Source organism: Acinonyx jubatus, chromosome E4, assembly GCF_027475565.1.
Source record: "Acinonyx jubatus isolate Ajub_Pintada_27869175 chromosome E4, VMU_Ajub_asm_v1.0, whole genome shotgun sequence".
NCBI classification, from domain to species: domain Eukaryota; kingdom Metazoa; phylum Chordata; class Mammalia; order Carnivora; family Felidae; genus Acinonyx; species Acinonyx jubatus.
In genome coordinates this window covers 57942556-57966366 of record NC_069395.1, presented here as the reverse complement: position 1 = coordinate 57966366, position 23811 = coordinate 57942556, and the positions used below count along the sequence as shown (strand labels likewise).

General features: G+C 39.6%; 1 protein-coding gene across 1 annotated transcript in view; it reads right to left on the bottom strand.

Annotated features, from left to right (window-relative positions):
* MPC2 (mitochondrial pyruvate carrier 2) overlaps positions 1-23526 on the bottom strand; it is a 29940-nt gene extending 6414 nt beyond the window's left edge. The window contains exons 1-2 of the mRNA XM_027046161.1: positions 23214-23526; positions 9168-9208 (exon numbers count right to left, since the gene is read on the bottom strand). Of these exons, the coding sequence (XP_026901962.1) occupies positions 9168-9208; positions 23214-23322 (150 nt within the window). The 5' untranslated portion in view covers positions 23323-23526. The remainder of the gene's footprint in view (positions 1-9167; positions 9209-23213) is intronic.
* Positions 23527-23811: the final 285 nt, after the last annotated feature.

Below are 23811 nucleotides of genomic sequence, written 5' to 3'. Positions count from 1 at the left end.
AAAGTGGAAGTATCTGAAAAGCTCTGTTATAATTTCAGTTTCTTGGCTGGATAATTTTTCTTTAATGTCAAAGGATACATGGTTATTTCTTCCCTGCTGTGTCTTTAACACTGTTATGTAATCATCCTACTAAAACCCTACCATCAGCATCACTCAGAAAGTTCAGTAATGAGTCTTTGGTTATGCTGGTTATGCTTGGTTATGCTGCTCTATTGCAGAGATAAGAATATGTAATAAAATGATCTTTATTGATGAAAAATTCAAACCTACACAAAATAAAAGACGAGTACAAAGAACCCCTACATACACATCACCCAGAGTTAAAATTCTGCCACATTTGCTTTACCTCCCCTCTTCCCTTTTATCCATTAAGTATTTTATTTATTTATTTATTTATTTATTTATTTTTTAAATGTTTATTTTTGAAGGAGAGAGACAGAGCATGAGCAGGGCAGGGCAGAGAGAGAGGGAGACACAGAATCCGAAGCAGGATCCAGGCTCTGAGCTGTCAGCACAGAGCCTGACGAAGGGCTTAAACCCACAAACCATGAGATCATGACCTGAGCTGAAGTTGGACTTAACTGGCTGAGCCACCCCAGGCACTCCTATCCTTTAAGTACTTTAAATCAAATCCTAGATGTCATTAAAGAATATGTCTTTAAGAAATTATTTTTAGGTTTTATGGAGTTTCTGAAAGATGCTCTCACATGGAAAATATAAATCAGCAAAGGAGTTTGCTGCTAAACAGAACACAGACATACTTGTGAATTTATACACAAATTTAAGTCAAGTACAAAGGGTTTTGAATTAATAAAGTCAGTAGGTCAAGAAGGCAACGATTCTGATTTAAAAGGGGGCAAGTGGGTAAGCAGGGGTACAACCAGATAAATCATGGCTAATGCGATTTTGCCTCTTGTTAACTTTCACCCACAGTCCTGTGATTTTTCTCCCAAAAGCTTCCTAATCATCCTTCCTCCATTCTTCTTCTAGGTCCCCATGTGCATTTTTTCCATTTCATATTTGTTCTACTTCTACGGGGTGGAATACTGCCTTTGAAATGGGGAACAAAGGGGTTGATTTCTGCTATTGACCTACTGGGTCCACGTATTACACTGAGGCTTGCTGCACAGATCTATGAACACTATAGGCTACATTCTAGCATCTTCTTTTAGAAGAAGTCAGTGGTCATGATTTATTTATGCTCACAGTATACCCTTTATTTTTCTGGGACACCTTAGTAATTATTCTCTCCCACAAAGGTCTTGAGCTCTCTTTCTACTTCTACATCATTCTAAGCTTATGTAAATTAGCTTAGAAAATCTCACTGTGGGGAGCCTAGGTGGCTCAGTTAGCTGAGCTTTAGGACTCTGGATTTCGGCTCAGGTCATGATCTCTCATGGATCTGATCTCATGGTTGTTGGGATTGAGCCCCGCACTGGGCTCCGCCCTGAGGGCACGGAGCCAATTTGGGATTCTGTCTCTCCCCTTCTCCCTGCCCCTCCCCTGCACTCGTTCTCTCTCTCAATAAATAAACATTTAGAAAAAGAAAAAAAAAAAAAGAAAATCTCACTGTGAATCTATTCTCCATCACTTACTAGCTGTGTGACTTTGGTCAGATTACATAACACTTTGTCTTAAATTCCTCATGTATAAAATGAGAAAACCAGTAGCTACCCTTGCAAAAATGATATATGATTAAATGAGACAATATGCACAGGTGCCTGGTAAATACTATTATTAACAACAAGAACAGACAGCTTTTGTCTGTAGAGTAACAGAGAAAAAGGAATGTTAGTTTTCTGTCCTTTCCTGCATTACTAGCCTTAGGCTAGGAGGCAGCAGGTCTGTACTCGTTTTCATCTTTATTATGAAGCTTATTCAAATAATAGAACTACATAGATTTTATTCAGAGAGTGTTTAGAAAAACAACAAGACTGTGTAAAATATTCTCCAACATACAAAGAAAATACCAGGTTAGATCTACAGCGACTATTTTAAAGGTGGTCATTTAAGTGTGTAAGTGCATAGGCTTTGGAGTCAAACAGACCTGGGGTTTCAAGTCTTGATTGTGCCCCTTACCACGATGGTATATTCAGTCATCTAGCTCTTTGAACCTTAGTACCCCTACCTGGAAGATGGTAACAATATTTAGTAGTATTTGCTTCTCAGATTTTTTTCTGGTGAAGATCAAATTACGAGACCATGTATCAGATAATCGAATACAGTTTGGCATTTAGTGGACTCAAGTCAGCTCCCTGTTTCCATTAGTTAAAAAATGCTCTTCAAATTATCTAAAGCCCAGGACTACGGTTCTTTTTGGCATCTGATTATCTCCACTGGGTGGGGTAGATATTCCTCAGATGGTATAAAAACCTTTTTTCTTTCTTTCCTTCAATATTTTCTCCTCTATTTAAAAAAAAAAAAAGTCTCAGGATGCTTTTAGAGGAGTTAAAAAAATGAGATACACCACTATAGAATATTCCAATTCCCAAATGCTTAGAGACAGCAAAGCCCTCAGGATTTTTAAGCCATTAATTAATCTACATAAATAGTCCCAGCTGGAAAAGCAAACAAATAGGTATTAAAAATCTGCACGGATAATCTTAAAATAGCTTAATTTATTCTTAAGGAGAAGAGGAAATAAAAAAAATTAGCTACACAAAATGGTCTATTATCTGAGAGGTAAGTATAACCCTGTTTGTACAAAAAGACTATGAACAAAGATAAAAGCTCTCTTAAGTGACCTTCACAGAATAGTTTCCCAGGCTAGCCAATGATCTCCACTCCTTCTGTAAACAAGCTAACAGAGGTCCAAAGGCATGCTGGATACTCATGGTTTTTCATTCTGTACTGCATTCATGAATTTTTGCTCCCACCAGTTGAACTGAACTTTTGTCAACTTTGTCCTTAAACCTAATGTAACCTACATAATTTAATGAACTATCAGGGAATCACATGAAATACAAAAGAGGTTGTCATTTTTATGAAAACTAAGTGACTGCTCTGGAAAGACTGAATAAAGGCAAGTTGCTGAAGCCTGCGGTCAAATGCGGTGAGAACAAGACAGATATAAAAAGACTGGGTGGGAAAGCCATAAAGATCCAGCAGATTTCTGTTCTTATGCTATTATGAAAAGTGTCTGTGAACTTGCTTTGCTTTAAACAAAACTAAAGTAGAAACTTCTTAAAAACTTTTTTTTTTTGTTTAAAGTATCTCTACCCCCAACCTGGGGCTCAAACTCACTACCCTGAGATCAAGAGTCGCATGCTCTTCCAACTGAACCAGCCAGGCGCCCCTAAAATGGAAATTATACAGGATGCATTACCGCATAATTCATCCAAAACAGAACATGTGGAAATGAGTGGATCCATACACAAAGAAAAGCTTTAGCCCTATAGATGACTGGCAAATGAGTGTCTCTTAAGTTAAAAGAAAATATTTAAGATATATAACTATTGTTTTTTTTTTTTAAATGTTTATTCATTTTAGAGAGACAGAGTGTAAGCAGGGGAGGGGCAGAGAGAGGGGAAGACACAGAATCCAAAGCAGGCTCCAGGCTCCGATCTGTCAGCACAGAGCCTGACGTGGGGCTCGAACTCACGAGCTGTGAGATCATGATGAGCCGAAGTCTTATGCTTAACCAACTGAGCCACCCAGGCACCCCAGCATTGTTTTTTAGGATTATCCATTTTGACCTCAATGATTAATTATTTGCTCTCAACAAAAGTAGTTAAGAAGGATTCCACTATAGTTAAATGTCTGAAAGTATAGTCTGAAATTCTTAATACAGAACATATGTCCCCTGGAGTAGTAACGGTTATGTGTCATGGACAGGCTACCATAGATGAATTATTATCATCTGCTGCTATGCCATCATCAGAAGACTATGTATGATTTCAACATGAACTTAAAATAGATATTTTTAAAGGAGACAGAGAGCCCACAAGGCACATGGTGTATATCATATTGTTAATGTTTCAAAACTTTGTTCAAACCCTTTGTCGATGTTTCAGAAGAAACACCAAAGCTATTGATAAAATCCTATAAACTTCTATGCTGTGACAAACTTGAAGTCAAAAGTACACCCACATTTATAATAAATAGGGTCAATCATTCTTACTCTTTCAATAATGGTGCTAGAAAGAATTGTTAAGCAATCAATTACACTTTATAGACATACAGTTACTATATAATTTTCAGTGCTGACACAGAAGAGATAGAAAATAATAATACACTTTCCATTAGTGTTTTTTTAGTATCATACTAGTTTTGAATGGTGTTTTTGCTTTGATCTGCATTTTGATTAACAGACAACCCATTTTAACATTAAAAAAAATAAAAAAGAGGACGTTCACATATCACATATCACACTAACTGGGTTTCCTACAAAGGGACCATTAGTGTCAGTCACCAAAAATTTCAAGTGTTGTTGTTGTTGTTGTTTTGTAACTTGTTCTACTGACATTTTAGCCTGTGTCACCCTCAACTGTTCTATTTCTGCTCTGCAGGTATCTGCATTTACATTAACCATTTGCACAGCTCATAAAAATTGCATTATGGGAAACTGAAGCAGGGCCTGCCCTGGCTCTGCTGTTCTTCATTGCGTATTTTGTCCATTATCTCACAGCAACTACACTGCTACAGTCTCCATTACCATTTAAAAAGCATCTGGAATTCCATGCTAGCCACGGGAATTAACATATATTCAATACATTCAATATATATTCGATACATTCATATATTCATATATTTATTCAAACCGGACACAAAATTATGTGTGAGGCTGAATGAACAATAAAAGCAAATCTTATCCTTAATGGTTATTGTAGAATAATTTCAATCATGTCCTTAGGATTCTGAATCCCATTTTATTAAGGAAAGTAATTCATGTGAATGCATGTTTACAAATATTAGTAAGACAGCTTACAAGACAGCCTTTGCTATAAAAGTCTACATTAAAATTCAGTCTGGGGGCGCGTGGGTGGCTCAGTGGGTTAAGCATCTGACTTCAGCTCAGGTCACAAATCTCACCGTTCGTGGGTTCGAGCCCCCCATCTGGCTCTGTGCTGACAGCTCGGAGCCTGGAGCCTGCTTCGGATTCTGTGTCTCCCTCTCTCTCTGCCCCTCCCCTGCTCACTCTGTCTCACTCTCTCTCAAAAATAAATAAACATTTAAAAAAAATTCAGTCTGGACCCTCGAATTCTTGTCCTGAGCCTCTTGTGAGGAGTCTGTCCTATATTTAAAAAAAAAGTGTATTTATTTATTTATTTTTGAGAGATAGAGAGAGAGGCAGAAAGAGAGGGAGACAGAGAATCCCACGCAGGCTCTGCATTTTCAGTACACAGCCCGACGTGCGGTTCGAACTCATGAACCGTGAGATCAAGACCTGAACCTAAATCAAGAGTCAGATGCTTAACTGACTGAGCCACCCAGGCGCCCCGAGCTTGCCCTACTCATGGAGTTCTGCCAAACAGGAATGGGGACACGAATGAACAATTTTCACTTGCTTAATGAGGAAGTGGGGTATACACATAGACGGAGGTGGATTACCAAACCTCAATTAGCCCTCCGGGGAATAAACGTAGGCTTGTAATGGGATTTAGTGTACAGTTACGTTGATGAGTCGCATTCAGTTATAGGACAACAAAAACATAGATCAAATGTCTGTTTAACTAAGTCACATGAAAAGGAGAAAAAAAAAGATCTTTCTGTGGGGAAAACATCAGTAAATGTACATAATTCTGGTCTTTGAAAGTGAGTGAAAACTACTTAGTAATTACGTTATCAAGTCGGGAAGAAAATCAGAATGAAGTGCTCGGGAAGCACAGATGAAGTTAAGGCACCGTTATCTACAACTCAGTGACTGGCACTCATTCTGAAAAAGGCTCTAAAGACATGGGTGATAAAAAGCAGTATCATTTTCCCCTCCCTCTATGAACTTTGTAGTAGTTCTGAACATAACTACCTATTATTTGTGCTTTGCTTTTTGGCCCCGTGAATAGCAGCTGCACTTCCTGGTAACATCCTGTATCTTTCCCTGAGTGTCTGTGAACACACACAAGAGGTAAAGGCTGTGAACGGTGTGAAACAGGAAAACGAATATGCTGCGTCTGTGTAAGAAACAACGCAAGACAGATGGCTGAACTGACACAGAACTCTCGGACCATAAAGCTAGTTTTTAACGGTTAGAGTGAGCAGAAGCATTAAAGATGACATACTAAAACTTAAAAACAATTTTTTTAATGTTTGTTTATTTTTGAGAGTGAGACAGAGTGAGTGGGGGAGGGGCAGAGAGAGAGGGAGGCACAGAATCCCAAGCAGGCGCCAGGCTCTGAGCTGTCAGCACAGAGCCCGATGTGGGGCTCAGGCTCGAGCCCAGGAACTGTGAGATCATGACCTGAGGCCGAAGCTGGAAGCTTAACCGACTGGGCCACCCAGGTGCCCCTAAAACTTTTTTTTTTTTAATTGATGGGAGGGTTTTGCAAAATACGGCTAAAAAGACAACCACAGGCCCAAAATGGCATCACTTAGGCCAAGGCACTAATACCTAATGTAACTGCACTTTCAACCTCCCCAGAAAGGTTGTCTTAACTAGTCAGTTAGGAATTTTCTGGTCAGCACCAATGAGGTACTCTCCGGCATAGGCCCTCTCCCCATCCCCAAAGAATAATTCGCCTACTAAGACTCTTCTGTCCCCAAGTGAAGGTGACCTCACCAGGAGATAATCTTTTTTTTTCTGTTTATGACTTCTTTGTCCTGCCTTTAAAAACTTTACTCTTTCTGTAGCCCTGGGGAGTCTCCCTCTCTATTCATTCGCTAAATGGGATGCTGTCTCATCCATGAATCATTTAATAAAACCCCTCAAGCTTACTTGGCTGAATTTTGTTTTTTAACAATACAAATAATTAAAAAAAGAACTGCTCTGTAGTTCTGTATAAAATGCAGCCCAGAAACACTAACCTACTCTAGTCATTCTATAAATAAGGGGACAAAATGACAGATTTAATTTACCTAAGGCCGTAAGATTAAGGGACAGCCAATTCTAACATTCTCAGCTACTTAGATGTATAGCTGAGTTTCTGAAATTGTTCTAACAATTTTTTTTAATTTTTTAAATTTTTTAATATTTATTTTTGAGAGAAAGACCGAGAGAGACAGAGCGCGAGCTGAGGAGGGGCAGAGAGAGAGACAAGAATCCAAAACAGTTTCCAGGCTCTGAGCTGTCAGCACAGAGCCCGACGCGGGGTTCGAACTCACGGCAAGATCATGAACTGAGCCAAAGGCAGACGCTTATCCGACTGACCCGCCAGGCGCCCCGTGTTCTAACGATTTAAAACATTACATTTAAGAAAATTAAAATGGCCTACAACTCAACAAAAAAAAACTTGATTAAAAAATGGACAGAGGGCTTGAATAGACATTTCTCCAAAGATATACAAATAGTCCATAAACACATGAAAAGAGTCTCAGCATAACTAATCGCACTTGAAAATGCAAATCAAACCCACAACGAGCTACCACTTTCCACCCATGAAGATGGCTATTATAAAGCAACAACAACAACAAAAGTAACAAGTGTTGGCAGGCTAGATAGACGTGGAGGAATTGGAATCCTTGTGAACTGCTGGTGGGAATGTAAAAACAGTGCAGCCGCTGCGGAATATAGTGCGGCAGTTGCTTAAAATAATATTGATCCAACAATTCCACTTCTGCGTACATACCCCAAAGAACTGGGAGCAGGAACTGGACCGGATATTGTATGCCACTGTCCACGGCAGCATTATCCACCGTAGCCAAAAGGCGGAAGCAACTCAAGTGTCCACCAACAAATGAATGGATGTGCTCGACACTAAGAGAATCGTTAAGATCGCAAATTTTATGTGTCGTTTGCCACAATTAAAAGAACAAAAAGCCTACAGACTAGTACTTTTCACATTTTAGAAGGTATCAGAATCACTTAGAGGGCAAAATTACTAGTGACTCCATCCCCAGAGTTTCAGATTTAGCAAATCTGTGACGGAGCCCCCAAATCTGCATTTCTTTCTTAAAAAAGAAATTTAATGTTTATTTTTGAGAGAGAGAGAGAGACAGAGTGCAAGCAGGGGAGGGGCAGAGGGAGACAGAGACACAGAATGCGAAGCAGGCTCCAGGCTCCAGGCTCCGAGCTGTCAGCACAGAGTCCGCCCCACAAAGAGGGGGTGAAGGGGAATCATGACCTGAGCCGAAGTCTGATTTTAGGCACCCCTTAAATCTGCATTTCTAACAAGTTGCTGGGCAGGGCCAATACTACAGGTCTAGGGATGACACTGAGAAGCACTGCTGTAGTCCAAAACCGGCCCTTTCAACATAAAAATCAGTGATTTGCTTTATTATTTCCATGGCCGTCTCTTTTCATTTTCAGCTAAAGGAGAACTTCGGGAATGAAAACTCTGGCCTCAGGTAAAAAGCACTGGTCTTGGGAGTCAGAAGTTCTGGATTCTACCATGTACCAAATACGTATGATACGTATGATACGTAGGATAATTTTTTCTACTTTTTGAGACTAAAGTTTCCTTGCCTGTACTTTGGTGTTGGTATCGTCAGTTCATATACTAAATTAATAATAAAAATTAATTTGGGGGGTTCTGATTAGTTCATTTTACTTAGTGATAAAATCTTAGAATGAAGTTTCGAGTTTCTAGGGCCCACAATTATATAAGCTTTTTGATAACAAATATGTTCCTAGAAGGCCTCTTATCTAAGAAGCTCAGAACTCAAGTAGGTAGTATGCTTTATGCAGTAAAAATGACACATCTAAGATTATTTGCATGAAATCATCTCCAGACCATGAACATTTAATTTTTTTTTAATGTTTTTTTTTTTTTGAGAGAGAGAGACAGAGTGTGAGCATGGGGGGGGGGGGGGGGGCAGAGACAGAGGGAGACACAGAATCCCAAGCAGGCTCCAGGCTCTGAGCTGTCAGCACAGAGCCCGACATGGGGCTCGAACTCACGAACTGCGAGATCATGCCCTGAGCTCAAGTCGGAGGCTTAACTGACTGGGCCACCCAGGTGCCCCCAGACCATGAACATTTAAAAAAGAACATTCTTCATAAAAGTGACTTCAAATTAATAAGTTCCTTTTAAAGAATATTTTTTTTAGTACCTTCTGCAAAACTCAGGACTTACCCATTTCATAATTGGAGCCCAGAAAAAAACTGTTTTGGGACCTGGAAAAAAAAGAAAAGAAAAATTTAGAAATAACCCAACTATTTTATACATGACTTACATTTTTTTTTTAATATTTATTATTTATTTTTGAGAGAGAGAGAGTGCATGTGCATGAGTGGGGGAGGAGGGGCAGAGAGACAGGGGGAAAGAGGACTTAGGCCGGCTCCACTCCAACAGCAGCGTGCCAGATGGTGGGGCTCGAACTCGTGAACTACTGTGAGATTGTGACCTGATCCAAAGTCGGCCGACTGAGCCACCCAGGTGCCCCTGGTCCTTAATCACCTTTTATCCCTCTCAAACAAATTCATTGTGCTTATAGTAAAATTCATTAATTCAACGTGATTTTAATACAAAGAGATTTATAAATCTATCATAGTGTCCTTTAAATATACAACTGTAGTTAGTGGTAGATCTATTTACTTGTAAAAATTATGACCTCCTTGAAGCTAGTGGCTAAATAGTATTCATACTTGTATCCCTACCACGTAGTGGCTGTTGAATAAAGAGCCAGCACAACTGGAAACAGTTTATATTAACCAGAGTTTAGACTTTAACGTTGATAAATACCGGTATATGTAATACACGTGCCTATATGCAAACAACTGAAAAATTCATTAAAATCAGAAGTTGTTTTTATCATTCCGACACTTGCATATTGATAAGCCTGGCTTATCCTTTGAAGAGTTTTTAAAGTAAGTTTGCTGATCTTCTAGACTATTTACATCTAGTCCTAAAATCTTTCCACAATCGAAGTCTCATTTTCTCAATCTTCAAAGGACCCGGATGCTAACTTTAGACCAACGATTCTTCAAATTCTAGAAGTACATGGCTCAGAGTCTGTCTTTCCTCGTGGGCCAAAATGATTATAATGCTAAATTGCATTTTCTCACCTTCGTGTGACAGCTAGTCATTTTCATGTTTTCCTATGTACTTTCAGCTTTTCCATATTTTTAAAAATTTATTTATTTTGAGAGAGAGAGAGCAGGTGTGAGCAGGGGAGGGGCAGAGAGAGAGAGGGAGGGAATTAGAGAAATCCAAGCAGGCTCTGTGCTGTCAGCACAGAGCCCGACACAGGGTTCACTCCCATGAATGAGATCATGAGCTGAGCTGAAATCAAGAGTGGGTGGTTAGGCTCGGTGCTGACAGCTCGGAGCCTGGAGCCAGCTTCGCATTCTGTGTCTCCCTCTCTCTCTCTCCCTCTCCGGCTCACGCTCTTTCTCTCAAAAATAAATAAACGTTAAAAAAAAAAAAAAGAGTCAGTCGCTTAACTGACTGAGCCACCCAGGCACCCCTCAAGTTTTCCATAATTTAAATTGTACTGCCAATCTGGACACAGTGCTGAAATGGCTGTTGGGAGAATTAAAGCTATTTATTGAGTTCTAAACTTTGCTGTTCTTTTTTTTTTAATGGTTATTTATTTAATTTATTTATTTTTAAGAGAGAGAGGGTGTGAGTGAGCAGGGGCAGGGGCAGAGAGAGAGGGAGAGGGAGTTCTAAATGTTGACGTTCTTGTAACTGGCTGAAAATCTCTACATATTCGATTTCTGGGTTACTGTACTTATCTTTTATCCGGTTCCCTCAGCTTCGTACTGTTCTGATCGCAACTCCCATTACCCCTAGAACTCTAGCTGCATAATGATCCTCTCCTCTGTATCTTGAACAAGAATCGGAAACAATTTTCTTTCGATGTTGGAATTTTAAAATAAATTTAAAGGAACTAAGGAAATAGAAAAGAAAACGTGAAGGCACAGAGTTTAAGAATATAAATTTCCAATCCTGACTTAATTACATTTTAGCTCAGGTCACTGGTTCTCCACCAGGGGTGTTTCTGTCCCCCCAGGGGGGACGTTTGCAATGTCCCAGGACATTTTTAGTTGTCACAACTGTCATGGTGGTGATACTGCTGCTACTGATACCTGCTGGGTAGAGGCCAGGCAGGCTGTTAAACATCCTCCAACAAACAGGACAGTCTCCCACATCACATAATCAGCTAGCCCCCAAAATGTCGATAGAACAAGCTAGGCAAACACACAACTAGTTTCATGCTGTTTACTGGCTCTAAACCTTAGCTTATGCTTCCACTAGCCCCATATTCGGCCTTGTCTTCATCTGGCTAACTCCCAACGTCGTTCAAAAACTTACAGATTGCACCTCCTCAAGGAAGCCCTCTTTAACATCTCCAGGTTATACTAAGCGGCCCATATACTGCTCTATCGTTTTCTGCACTGAACAATTAAAATGATCTGTTTATGCATCTGTCACTTTCACGAGACAGGGTGAAGGCAAGGCTTATTTCTTGGTTTTCCTTAACGAATAGTCTTTGTGAGCAGAACTGAATGGGATTAACCATATCCGGGACAGGTGTCAATCAAACATACTCAAACTTTCGGTCTGATCCTAACCGCTTCATCCTCAAGGGCAGAATCTGCTATTTACTCATCCCCAGGGACATCAAGTTCCATTACATCAGGGCTGTACCAGATCTTCACTCACTAGTTACTCTGCTCTTAGACCATCACACTCCTCTATCTGGCTCCTGAAAGTTCTTCCCGTAAGTCTGATGGCATAATGTACTGATCCTATAAGTCAGTCTTTTCAAACTCTCTAGTTATTTTACTTAGTTTGAGCGTCTGAGATTCCCATCAGAGCACACTGGGTTTATTTTTGTCACATACAAAGTCTCTAAGTCATATGCAATATCAATCACTATGTTGATTTTTTATTCCCTGCATGAAGCTTGCCTTCAGCACACAAGTGTAAGTCAGCACAATGTTTTGGTCTCTGGCTTTGAACTTCTCAGCCAACTCCTTCTTCCTTCTATTTCAAAACTGATGCTTCCTCCTCTGCCACCTTAAAAATTGTTTCCTGAATAACGCCTCTAGGTTCTGGTTTCTTTATGAGCTTAAATATTTGATCCTTCAGAGTTAACAAACAGTCAGGCTTTTCAGTGTTTGCTTGGTAACTAATTTACTCAACTGCCCCAAGCTGGATGAGAATTTTAAAATATTAACTGCTCCTATCCTTTACAACCAAACTAAAGAAAAAAAACTTCAAACATGAAACTGTGGCTGCTACAACCTAGACCAAGAGAGGTACGACTATTTTAGGGAATACTTTTAAAATACAAAACAAGCCCTCCATTATTTTCACAACTGCTAAGCACTGAATTAAAAAATATCACTAGCAAATAGGTGTTATAAGACATTCTAAATTTCTCATATTTCTGAGATATCAGAGGATGCGGCCAGGTGACACAAAGAATCAGAGTTGGATATCTACAAATGCAAACAGATAGTGTTTTCTTCATTGTTAAGAAACGCAAAATAGGGGCTTAACAAAACCTGTGACCATAAAATGGACGAACGAAACGTCTTAAGGAAAACTTATTTCAGTTCACTTTTCCATTTTATCTTAGCTAATCATTTTGTACCTTATGAGTAAATAAGTAAATTTAGACATGTATGAACTCAGGTACCAGAGGCTGTCTTCCTGAAAACCACAATTGACAGTGGAAATGGTAATGAGGAAACATCCCTACTCACTCCAACATTTGTAAAACACCAAGTTTTGACAAAACAAAGCATTTGGAAATAGGTATCAAACAGTGAGAACACGTCATATTGTCTTTCTAAACATGGTCTTTCTATAGGATGACACAGCTATTCCTTTTTAAACAGCATATATAACAAGACTTCCTTCAGTCAACCATTTTTCTTAACGTTTGATTTATTCTTGAGAGAGCGTGAGCAGGGGGCCACAGAGAGAAGGGGGCAGAGGATCTCAAGTGGGCTCTGAGCCGACAGCAGCTGGGCCCCATGAGGGGCTCGAACTCACAAACCGTGAGATCATAACCCGCGCTGAAGTCTGACGCTCAACTGACTGAGCCACCCAGGTACCCCTAACAATTCTTTTTTCTAAAGAATTCATTTATTTTGAGCAAGCAAGAGTACTTGTGAGCGTGCAAGTGGGGGAGAGGCAGACAGAGAATCCGAAAACGGCTCCCCAGCTTGTGGGCAAGCTCTCCCTCTCTCCCTCAGAGTAAATAAACATTAAAAAAAACCCAACACCCTAATTATCTTATTTTTTTTATGCTCTCTTGTGTGAAGAGCTGGGTCAGGGGCGCCTGGGTGGCTCAGTCGGTTGAGCATCAGACTCCTGGTTTTGGCTCAGGTCATGATCTTGTGGTTCATGGGATCCCTCCAGTCAGGCTCCTTGCTGCCTGCTTGGGATTCTATCTCCCCCTCTTTCTGCCTGTGTGCTTGCCTGTACTCACTCACTCTCTTTTTTTTTTTTTTTTAATTTTTTAACGTTTATTTATTTTTGAGACAGAGAGAGACAAAGTACGAATGGGGGAGGGGCAGAGAGAGGGAGACACAGAATCGGAAACAGGCTCCGGGCTCCGAGCTGTGAGCACAGAGCCCGACGCGGGGCTCGAACTATGGACCGTGAAATTATGACCTGAGCCGAAGTCGGCCACTTAACCGACTGAGCCACTCAGGAGCCCCACTCACTCTCTCTTTCAAAATAAATAAGTAGATACACAAATATTTTTTAAAAATGAGATAATTATATAATTATGATACCTGCAGGGATATAACACCTTAAAATCAAGACAATCAGAAATATAAACAGAGTATCTAGCTAACATTCATTACAATGAATGAAAAATTTGAATAGGTAGAAAATTTGAACTACTGAAAATATCCTGAATAAAAATCACCTCTTATGAAATTTAATTTGGAGTCCAAGATGAGGGAAATGTGTCCCCACCAAATATAAATGTACATTCTTTTTGACAAAGAATTAACTAATAAGTAATATAATTAAGTAACAATTTAAGTGGAAGTTTACTGGTTGGAAATTAAAAAAGGCCTCAAATGCTGACAATTTGGAGATATTAAGCATTAAAAAAAACCCATATACATTTTATATTTAAAACTATGACTATTTGCAAGTATAACAAAGAAATACAGAGAATAATGGTCATTTTCTCTCTGAGAGTATGGGTTTGTCTCATTTTATTTTTTTAAAGTTTACCTATTTATTTATTTTCAGAGAGAGTGTGAGTGAGTGAGCACGAGTGGGGCGGGCAGAGAGAGCTAGCGAGAGAGAGAATCCCAAGCAGCCCCTGCATTGTCAGCGCAGAGCCCGATGAGGCACTCGAACCTACGAAGCTGTGAGATCATGACCTGAACTGAAACCAAGAGTCAGATGCCCTTGGCCTTGTCTCATTTTAAAAGTGAAATCGATTTTTTTTAAGGTTCAAACTTTCACAGAGGAATTTGAGAAATTCTGCATGGGAATAGCATAACCAAATATGTGAGACATACGTTTTCAGAATCAGCAAAATTAAAAGGCAACCGACGGAATGGGGGAAGATATTTGCAAATGACATATCAGATAAAGGGTTAGTATCCAAAATCTATAAAGAACTTATCAAACTCAACACCCAAAAGACAAATAATCCAGTGAAGAAATGGACAAAAGTCATGAATAGACACTTCTCCAAAGAAGACATCAGATGGCTAACAGACACATGAAAAAATGTTCAACCATCACTCATCATCAGGGAAATACAAATCAAAACCACAATGAGATACCACCTCACACCTGTCAGAATGGCTAAAATTAACAATTCAAGAAACAGATAGATGTTGCCAAGGATGCAGAGAAAGAGGATCTCTTTTGCACTGCTGGTGGGAATGCAAACTGGTGTGGCCACTCTGGAAAACAGTATGGAGGTTCCTCAAAAAATTAAAAACAGAACTACCCTATGGCCCAGGAATTACACTACTAGGTATTTATCCAAGGGATACAGGTGTGCTGTTTCAAAGGGACACATGCACTGCAATGTTTATAGCAGCACTATCGACAACAGCCAAAATATGGAAAGAGCCCAAATGTCCATCGATGGATGAATGGATAAAGAAGATGTGGTATATCTACACAATGGAGTATTCCTCAGCAATCAAAAAGAATGAAATCTTGCTATTTGCAACTACATGAATGGAACTAGAGGGTATCATGCTAAGCTAAGCAAAATTAGTTAGAGAAAGTAAAATATATGACTTCACTCATATGAGGAACTTAAGATACGAAACAGATGAACACAAGGGAAGGGAAGCAGAAATAATATAACAACAAGGAGGGGGACAAAACATAAGAGACTCTTAAATACAGAGAACAAACAGGGTTGCTTGGAGGGGTTGTGGGGGGGATGGGCTAAATGGGTAAGGGGCATTAGGGAGGACATTTGTTGGGGTGAGTACTGGGTGTTATACATAGGGGATGAATCACTGGAATCTACTCCTGAAATCATTAAAGCACTATATGCTCACTAACTTGAATGTAAATTTAAAAAAATGAATTAAGAAAAATAAAAATAAAAAATAAAAAAAGAGACATATTTTCAAACAAATTAATAAATCTAGTTGTCTTGATAAATTTTGATGAACCTGTTAATAAAATAATGACATAAATTTACTTCCTAATTTCCTTATCTGAGAGGAATTACTGTTAATGAAATATTATATAAACTCTACCCAGAAAGTGTGTCATTTATTTTATGTATAATTCTCCCTAGGAAAACCTTCCTTCTTGGAATAAATAACTTTACACACATGCAAAGATACACAGATACAAATACTGAACTGAGATGCTATGTCCCAATGTGAAAAATAAAGGTTCTTATTCAATGTTTTCACTACCTTTTCCTGTCCCTTTCACACCATTTCTCTATGGTTTGCTGCTTTGCAACATTCCTCAACATTCTTCTAAGTTCCTTATATTAAGCAAATTTGCCCTCATGTGACCAACTACTTACAAATCCTTAGAATTTGTAAAGGTTACTCTTTGACAAAGATATGTACTATCAAAAATTGCTCATTTTATTTGTATTAAAGCTAGCTCTGATTTCACACTAAGAAGGTGACTGGGCCACCATTTTAGATCCATATAAACTTTATATCTTCCTTAAGGCCTTGGCAACAGCCATCACTCAAATAGCACACAGAATATAAAGGGTATATAATAATTTTTACAATGGCGATTGCAAAGACATCCAGATGGCTAACAGACACGTGAAAAGATCCTCAGCGTCACTCATCATCAGGGAAATACAAATCAAAACCACAATGAGATACCCCCTCATACCTGTCAGAATGGCTAAAATTAACAACACAAGAAACAACAGGTGTTGGGAGAGGATGCGGAGAAAGGGGAACGCTTTTACACCGTTTGTGGGAATGCAAACTGTGCAGTCACTCTGGAAAACAGTATGGAGATTCTTCAAGAAACTAAAAATAGAACTACCCTATGATCCAGCAATTGTACTGTTAAAGATTTGCCCAAAGGATACAAAAATGCAGATTTGAAGGGGGTACATGCATCCCAATGTTTATAGCAGCATTATCAACAATACCAAACTATGCAGAGAGCCTTAATGTTCATTGACTGATGGATAAAGAAAATGTGGTATATACACATACGTATATACATACACATAAACACATACACACACACACACACACACACACACAAACACACACAACTTGGCCATCAAAAATAATGAAATCTTGCCATTTGCAATGACGTGAATGGAGCTAGAATGTATTATGCTAAGCAAAATAAGTCAATCAGAAAAAGACAAATACCATATGATTTCACTCATGTGGAATTTAAGAGACAAAACAGATGAACATATGGGAAGGGAGGGAAAAAGAACAGAGGGAAACAAACCACAAGAGACTCTTAACCATAAGGGAATGAACTGAGGGTTGATGGAGGGAGATGGGTGGGAGATGGGCTAGATGGGTGATGGGTACTAAGAAGGGTACTTGTGATGAGCTCTGGGTGTTGCATGCAAGTGATAAATCATTGAATTCTATTCCTGAAATCAATATTGTTGCACTGTATGTTAACTAAAATTAAAAAAAAGAAAAAATAAAAATACTTTCTCTATATAAAGTAAAATAAAAATAAAATAAAATAAAATAAAATAAAATAAAATAAAATAAAATACTGATTGAAAACAGGCTTTGGTGCAAGTGCCAAAGTAAAATAACAGGTGAAAAAAACTAGCTAAAATAGTTAACATGTATTTTAGGGTTAATATATTTTAAGTTTACATTATTTGTTCAGTTGCAAAGAAATCAATGACTTTTAGATTTAAAAAGATAGTTGAAATCATCTAGTTCAGGCACTCCTCTTACAAATCAGGTCAATGAAGCCTGGAGACATAAAATTAGCTGTGTAAAGTACATAGCACAGCAAGGATTAAAAACCTCTCTAAATCCTAACTTAACAATAATTACATAGTTTTCCCCAATGAAATCTGAGTTTCTTGAAAGCTCTGAAACAAAGGAATGCTCCAGTAAAAACACCAAATTGTAGATTATTACAGCTAAAAAGGATCAGAAAGAAAATCCAAGCCACCTTATTTTATTTGTTTTACGTTGACTTATTCTGAGCACGTGCATGCGTGAGCAGGGGAAAGGCAGAGGGGGGGGGAGAGAGAGAGAATCCGAAGCAGGCTCCATGCTGTCAGTGCAGAGCCTGACGCGGGGCTTGATCTCATCAACCTCGAAATCATGACCTGAGCCGAAATCGAGTCAGATACTTAACTAACTGAGCCACCCAGGCGCCCCCAAGCTCCCTTATTTTAATAGGTGAAAAAGAAAAGGCATTTAGATGTCACGTGATTTGTCTTATACGCTGGTAGTTCCAGATAGAGCAGGGAGCAGAACTGGTCCACTTCTTTCTCCTATGTCATACCATGCCTTGAACATTCTCATACCCTCTTATAACCAAAATTAATATTCTCACATGACTTGGAGGAATCAAAGTATTTCTAGCTTTCCTCAGGGCTTGCTTCTCCTTTGATCTCTCTGTTGAATCAAACTAGGTAAGGTGTAAATAGTCTTGCTTTCGTTAAAATCAGGTGTGTGGACAAAAGTTGTGTTAAAGTGTCAAACGAACGACTACAGCAAGGATTGTTTTCCTTTCATGATTTCTCCTGAGAATATAAAATCTCTGTGGGTAGGGTTTTTTATTTTATTCACTAACATACCCCAAGTGCCAGAGCAGTGCCTAATGTACAGCAGGCCCTCAATAAATACTGAAACATTCAACTTACTTGGTAGCTACTGGTTTAAAGATATCCTACTCTTCGTCAATATCTTACAGTTGTATTTGAAATCCCAACTTGCCATTTTGGTTCTCATTCTTTAATTTTAAGGGTAACAGAGATTATTACTGTAAAAAATAATATATACATCCACATATTTAATGTGTATATAAACATAATATATATTAGATATACATTTAAGAATACAACTATATATTATATATAATACAAATACACACAATATCATGTAGATATCTAAATATCTATCCTAGACTGGCATTAATATTCTTCAGATAACTGTAGCAAGAAAATAAATTGTTCTAACAGAAATGCTAACAAAATTGTTGATTCATTACTTTGTGGGCATCTACACTATTTATTTGATTCACGTTTGGCTTTATTTACATGTAATAATACATACTCTGAGCTAAGTTGTATTAAACTATCAAGTATAACACCACTTCTCTTAGGGGCACCTGGGTGGCTCAGTTGGTTAAGCATCTGACTCTTGATTTCGGCTCAGGTCATGATCTTAAAGTTGATGAGATCGAGCCCCATGCCGGGCCCTAGGGTGATAGTGAGGAGCCTGCTTGGGATTCTCTCTCTTCCTATCTCTCTCTCTGCCCCTCCCCCACTCGTGTGCTCTGTCAAAATAAAGAAATGCACTTACACAAATTAAAATAACATTTCCTTTAATACCTAATTTTTAATTTTTATGATAAGGATAGTCCCTTATGAATACTGCTAACATAGGTTCGTTGTTTAGTATGTTTTTATTTTAAAACGTATTTAGGTCTCTAAGATAAAAAGGAAAAAGGAAGTCTCTTACCTGGGAAAAATACAAATATTATTGTTACTAAGATGTTAAAGTCACTTTCCCTGTGAGACTTCACCCGGAGAATATCATGGAATGCAGAGCAAGATATTTGCAGCTGCAGCACACTAGGCATTGCAACAGATTTCACACAACTATTTTTTCAAAAGTTCTTCCACTTAAGCCAAAATGTAACTCAAGAAAAGCAAAGAAAGCTACGGGGAGATACACAAAATGATAACGGTTCAAATACCTGTTTTATGGGCTGACTTTGTTGGAGCATAGTTTTTATTTTTATTATTTATTATTATTTTATTTTTCCCAAGTTTTACTGAGATATAATTGGCACATAGCGTTGTATTAGTTTAAGATGTACAACATAACGTTTATACTGCAAATTACTACACAATAAGCTTAGTTGACATCCATTGCCTCACTTAGCTACAATTTTTTCTTGTCGGAAGAATTTTTAAGATCTATTCTCTTAGCAGCTTTCAAATATATAACACAGTATTGTTAACTATAGTCACCTGTTGTAGATCATCTCCCCAAAACGTATTTATTTTATAACTGGGAGTTTGTACCTTTAGACCACCTTTTAGGATAATTTTTGGGTTCTTTAGGGCTGTGGTCTCCTAACTACTTTCAAACATATGTCCCTATCATTATTTAAAAAAAAATTTTTTTTTCAACGTTTATTTATTTTTGGGACAGAGAGAGACAGAGCATGAACGGGGGAGGGGCAGAGAGAGAGGGAGACACAGAATCCGAAACAGGCTCCAGTCTCCGAGCCATCAGCCCAGAGCCCGACGCAGGGCTCGAACTCCCGGACCGCGAGATCGTGACCTGGCTGAAGTCGGACGCTTAACTGACTGCACCACCCAGGCGCCCCTGTCCCTATCATTAAAAAACAAAATTTTTTGAGCACACATCCCCTACATATAGATTGTATGTATTTATGAGAAATATGTAACTTACATACATGCATATATGTACGTATGTTGACTCCACAGAGCTCAGTTGTCTTCTATGCATAACTATATACATCTATACTGACATATTTTTATATAAGACGTGTGAAGAACAGAAATTTTAAAAGGATGAAATAATAGAAAGCTTTAATAGAAGTTGTATTGTTTTCTTCTACATTCCAATGTTTCATTTTGTATGTAGCTTGGGACAATTCATCTTATTTTGGAACTCATAAATACAAATGACACTCCTTCACTAATAATGGTTTTTTCCCCCTCAGCTAAGCTTTTAAGTAAACATGGGGCAGCATGATTTCAAGGTTATTTCTCTGACAAATACCTGGAGTAGGGCTATGCAGCTGGCTGGTGTAGAGTCACATACTTTCACAGTCAGGAGGTGGTGGCGAAGAGGGACATACCTTATGAGAACTGACCTTGCTAAAACACACATTTGGTTAGAACTCTATTCTTACTCTATGGAGGTAGATCACATTGTGCCAGGAAGAACACATAAGAGAATGATGAAGGCCGCAGGTCTAACTATACTATATATCATTGCAATATAATGATATATAATACATACGACAATATTGTCACTCTAATATAAATCTATATAAAGACATGTTCTTGTTACTATCTGGACTCTCTGCCAGTGATAAAATTAAATTTCAAAACGTTAGAATCCACAACGTATGCTATCCAACTGTTAATATCCTAGCCTTGCATATCATTGTAAAAACCTCCAGTGTGTGACTTTAGTCTAACATTTAAATGAGGATTCAATAACACGCTATTATGCAAAACAGCACACACAAAAAACGTGAATATTCACTCTGATAATTCTTGGAGCAGTAATCAAAGTTGCCTCAGATTTTACTCAGTACTAACGAATCAAGAGTTCTATTTTTCATGCTTCTCCATTTCTACATTTGTGTGCCTACAACTTTTTAATCACCAATGATTTTGCAGTGATAGGTATTCTTTTTTTTTTAATATAATGTTTATTTTTGAGGGGGGGGGGGCAGGGGCAGACAGAATCCGAAGCAGGCTGCAGGCTCTGAGCTGCCAACACAGAGCCCAACACAGAGCTGGATGGAACTCATGGACCTGGAGATCATGACCTGAGCCGAAGTTGGACGCTTAACGGACTGAGCCACCCAAGCGCCCAACAGAGGTACATATTCTTATTGCATGTATTGGTTAAAAGCTTAGATGGGAGAGAACTAACACTTGTTGAGAGTCTAAATGTAAACACTTTGCTAAATGTTTTATAGCCATTTTATCATTTAATTTTCACAACAATCCTTAAATGAGAATTATCATCTCCATTTTATAGATCAGAAAAATAAGGCTTTGGGGCTTTAAGGTCAAGGTCACACGGCCAAGCTTTAAACCTACCTGTGTCTGGCTTCAGAGCCTATTCTCCTTCCCTCACACTGAAAAAGAGGTGACAGTAACTGAACTAATCCAAGAATATCAACATGAGATGCACAGTCTACAAATGAAAAGGTAATGTCTCCTGATTCTGAAAGATGACTAAAGTATTTTAAGCGGTAATTATAAGTGTGCTAAAGCCAAGGCCCTGGAAAAGATCACTATAAAACTACCTTCCACTGTATTAGATTGCTCCTCCTCTACCCTGCCCTTATCCTACAGCCCAAATACAAAGCTTAAGAGAGTCCGAGTTGACGCCATAGAATTCAGTTAACTTTAAAGCCTGGATTACTACAGAAGCATTGCTCAACCCTCCCACCCGAAAACCTTTGTCACAAAACACAGCACAATTCCAAAAAAATTGAGTATTAAAAAAACTAAAAGGCAAATAAGCTAAATACACTTCTCAAAGAATTCTCCTTAAGCTCTCCTTAAAGATCAATGTTATAACGGGTATCATTACTGCAGTAAATCATATACTAACGCATAGTATTTACTTCATACTTCAGTATACTAAAGTACACTAACATTATTATACTATTCATTCCATTATCCAACTGGAAATCAGAGCCAGTAATCATCTCAGACTCCAGAGACAGGCTTCCTAGTTCAAATACGAGGGGAAAAGACAACTTTCCTAATGATACCAACTGCAGAGAGATATTTAACTATGAAGGAAAAAAGGATCACTTTTGGGTTGCACTCAATTTATGACACATTTTCTCATTTGCTAAATCTTAGGCTTGAAAGAGACCTCAGCATCTCCAGTTTTAGTTCCCAGACAAGTATTATTACTGCCCACTTTATAGAAGAGGTTAACAAAATTCCAGATCTTCAAGAGTTGGAAGGATCAGCATCTTTCAGTTTCTTAAAGAATTCTTTGTTTTCAACCACAGGAACACTTTTTTTCCAACAGGACAAGTAAGAGCCAACATGTGCGAGGCATTTATGAAGAATGAAACACATATGTTATCGTTAACTCTTACACTGAGCAGATTTTACAGAAATTAAAATATCTAGGATTTCGCCCAAGGTCACACCTACAGGAAGAGGCACAGCAGACTTAAATCCGGGAATGTGCACACGAAAAAGTCTAGGGAGAGCTTGCTCAGTAATTTCACGTGTAAGGACAGACTTAAACAAACTGAACCTATGCGACGTGGTAGGACACCGACTCTGAAACCCGGGTAACGCATCTGCAGGCCTCTGCCGGCGGGAGCTGAAGGAAGTGTGACCTTTACTCCAAACCCTTCAGTGCGACAAGCCGGCTCTGCTCCGCGTGGGTCAATCTACCGCTACTCTTGGAGGGAAAGAGGAGTGAATGAGAATTTCGTGGGGGCCCACACCGATTCGTGGCTGCGGAAATGGAGAAGGATAAAATCCAGAGGCCCGGTCCGGGTTTGGGACGCGCCTAAGGGATGGGGTGCAAGAAAGGTCGCGAAGGGCGCTGACTCGAAAATCACAGACTTAGGAAAGACGTGGATGGAGAGAAAGCAAAAAGCATGGAGGATGGAAAAGTGAGACCGATTCTCTCGAAGGGAAGAGATTGGGGGCTGTGGGTGATGGATGCCTCCAGCGGCAGGGTGTCCGTGGCCTCTAAGGGTCTATTTTCGAGGAAGAAGGAGGGAAGGTCTCGGAGAGAGCTATTCTGGATCTATTACCTGCTGGGTGGTTGTAAATCGGCCTCAATTTCTCCGGCAGCATGAGCTCCACTTTATCGAGGACCCGGTGGTAGGTGGCCCGAAGGCCCCGGACGCCAGCGGCTGACATCTCTGCGGACGAGTGGTCGTGGGCGGCCGAGTGGGGCAGTGGCCGCGTGCTCCTCCCTGGATCACAACGAAGGGCACTCGTCACTTTCTCCTGCCACAGCTCCTCGCGTCCTCCTCTTCCCTAGCGTGCCCTTCCCGCAGCTCCGCCTGCCCCGCTGCGAACCCCCGGGTGGCGGGGGCCCAGAAAAGACCAAGGGGGCGGAGGCTTTGCGACGGCCCGCCCCGGGTCCGCCTCCTTCCCCCGGGCGCGGGAAGGAGGAGGAGTCATGGCAACAGGTGTCAGAAGGACTGCCTCACCAAACCAACCCAGCGCCCTGGCGGCAGCGCGCTTGCGCAAGCCGAGCTGCCCACTGTGATTGGCCTGCCCCACGGTGCGGGCGGGGCCCAGCGCGAACCTCTAATTTCTCCTTCCTGCCCTCGAGGCCATGTTGGAGAAGGGAAAGTGAAGCTGCACCGGCTCTAGTCACCTTTCACTCTGATTAAGAAGGCC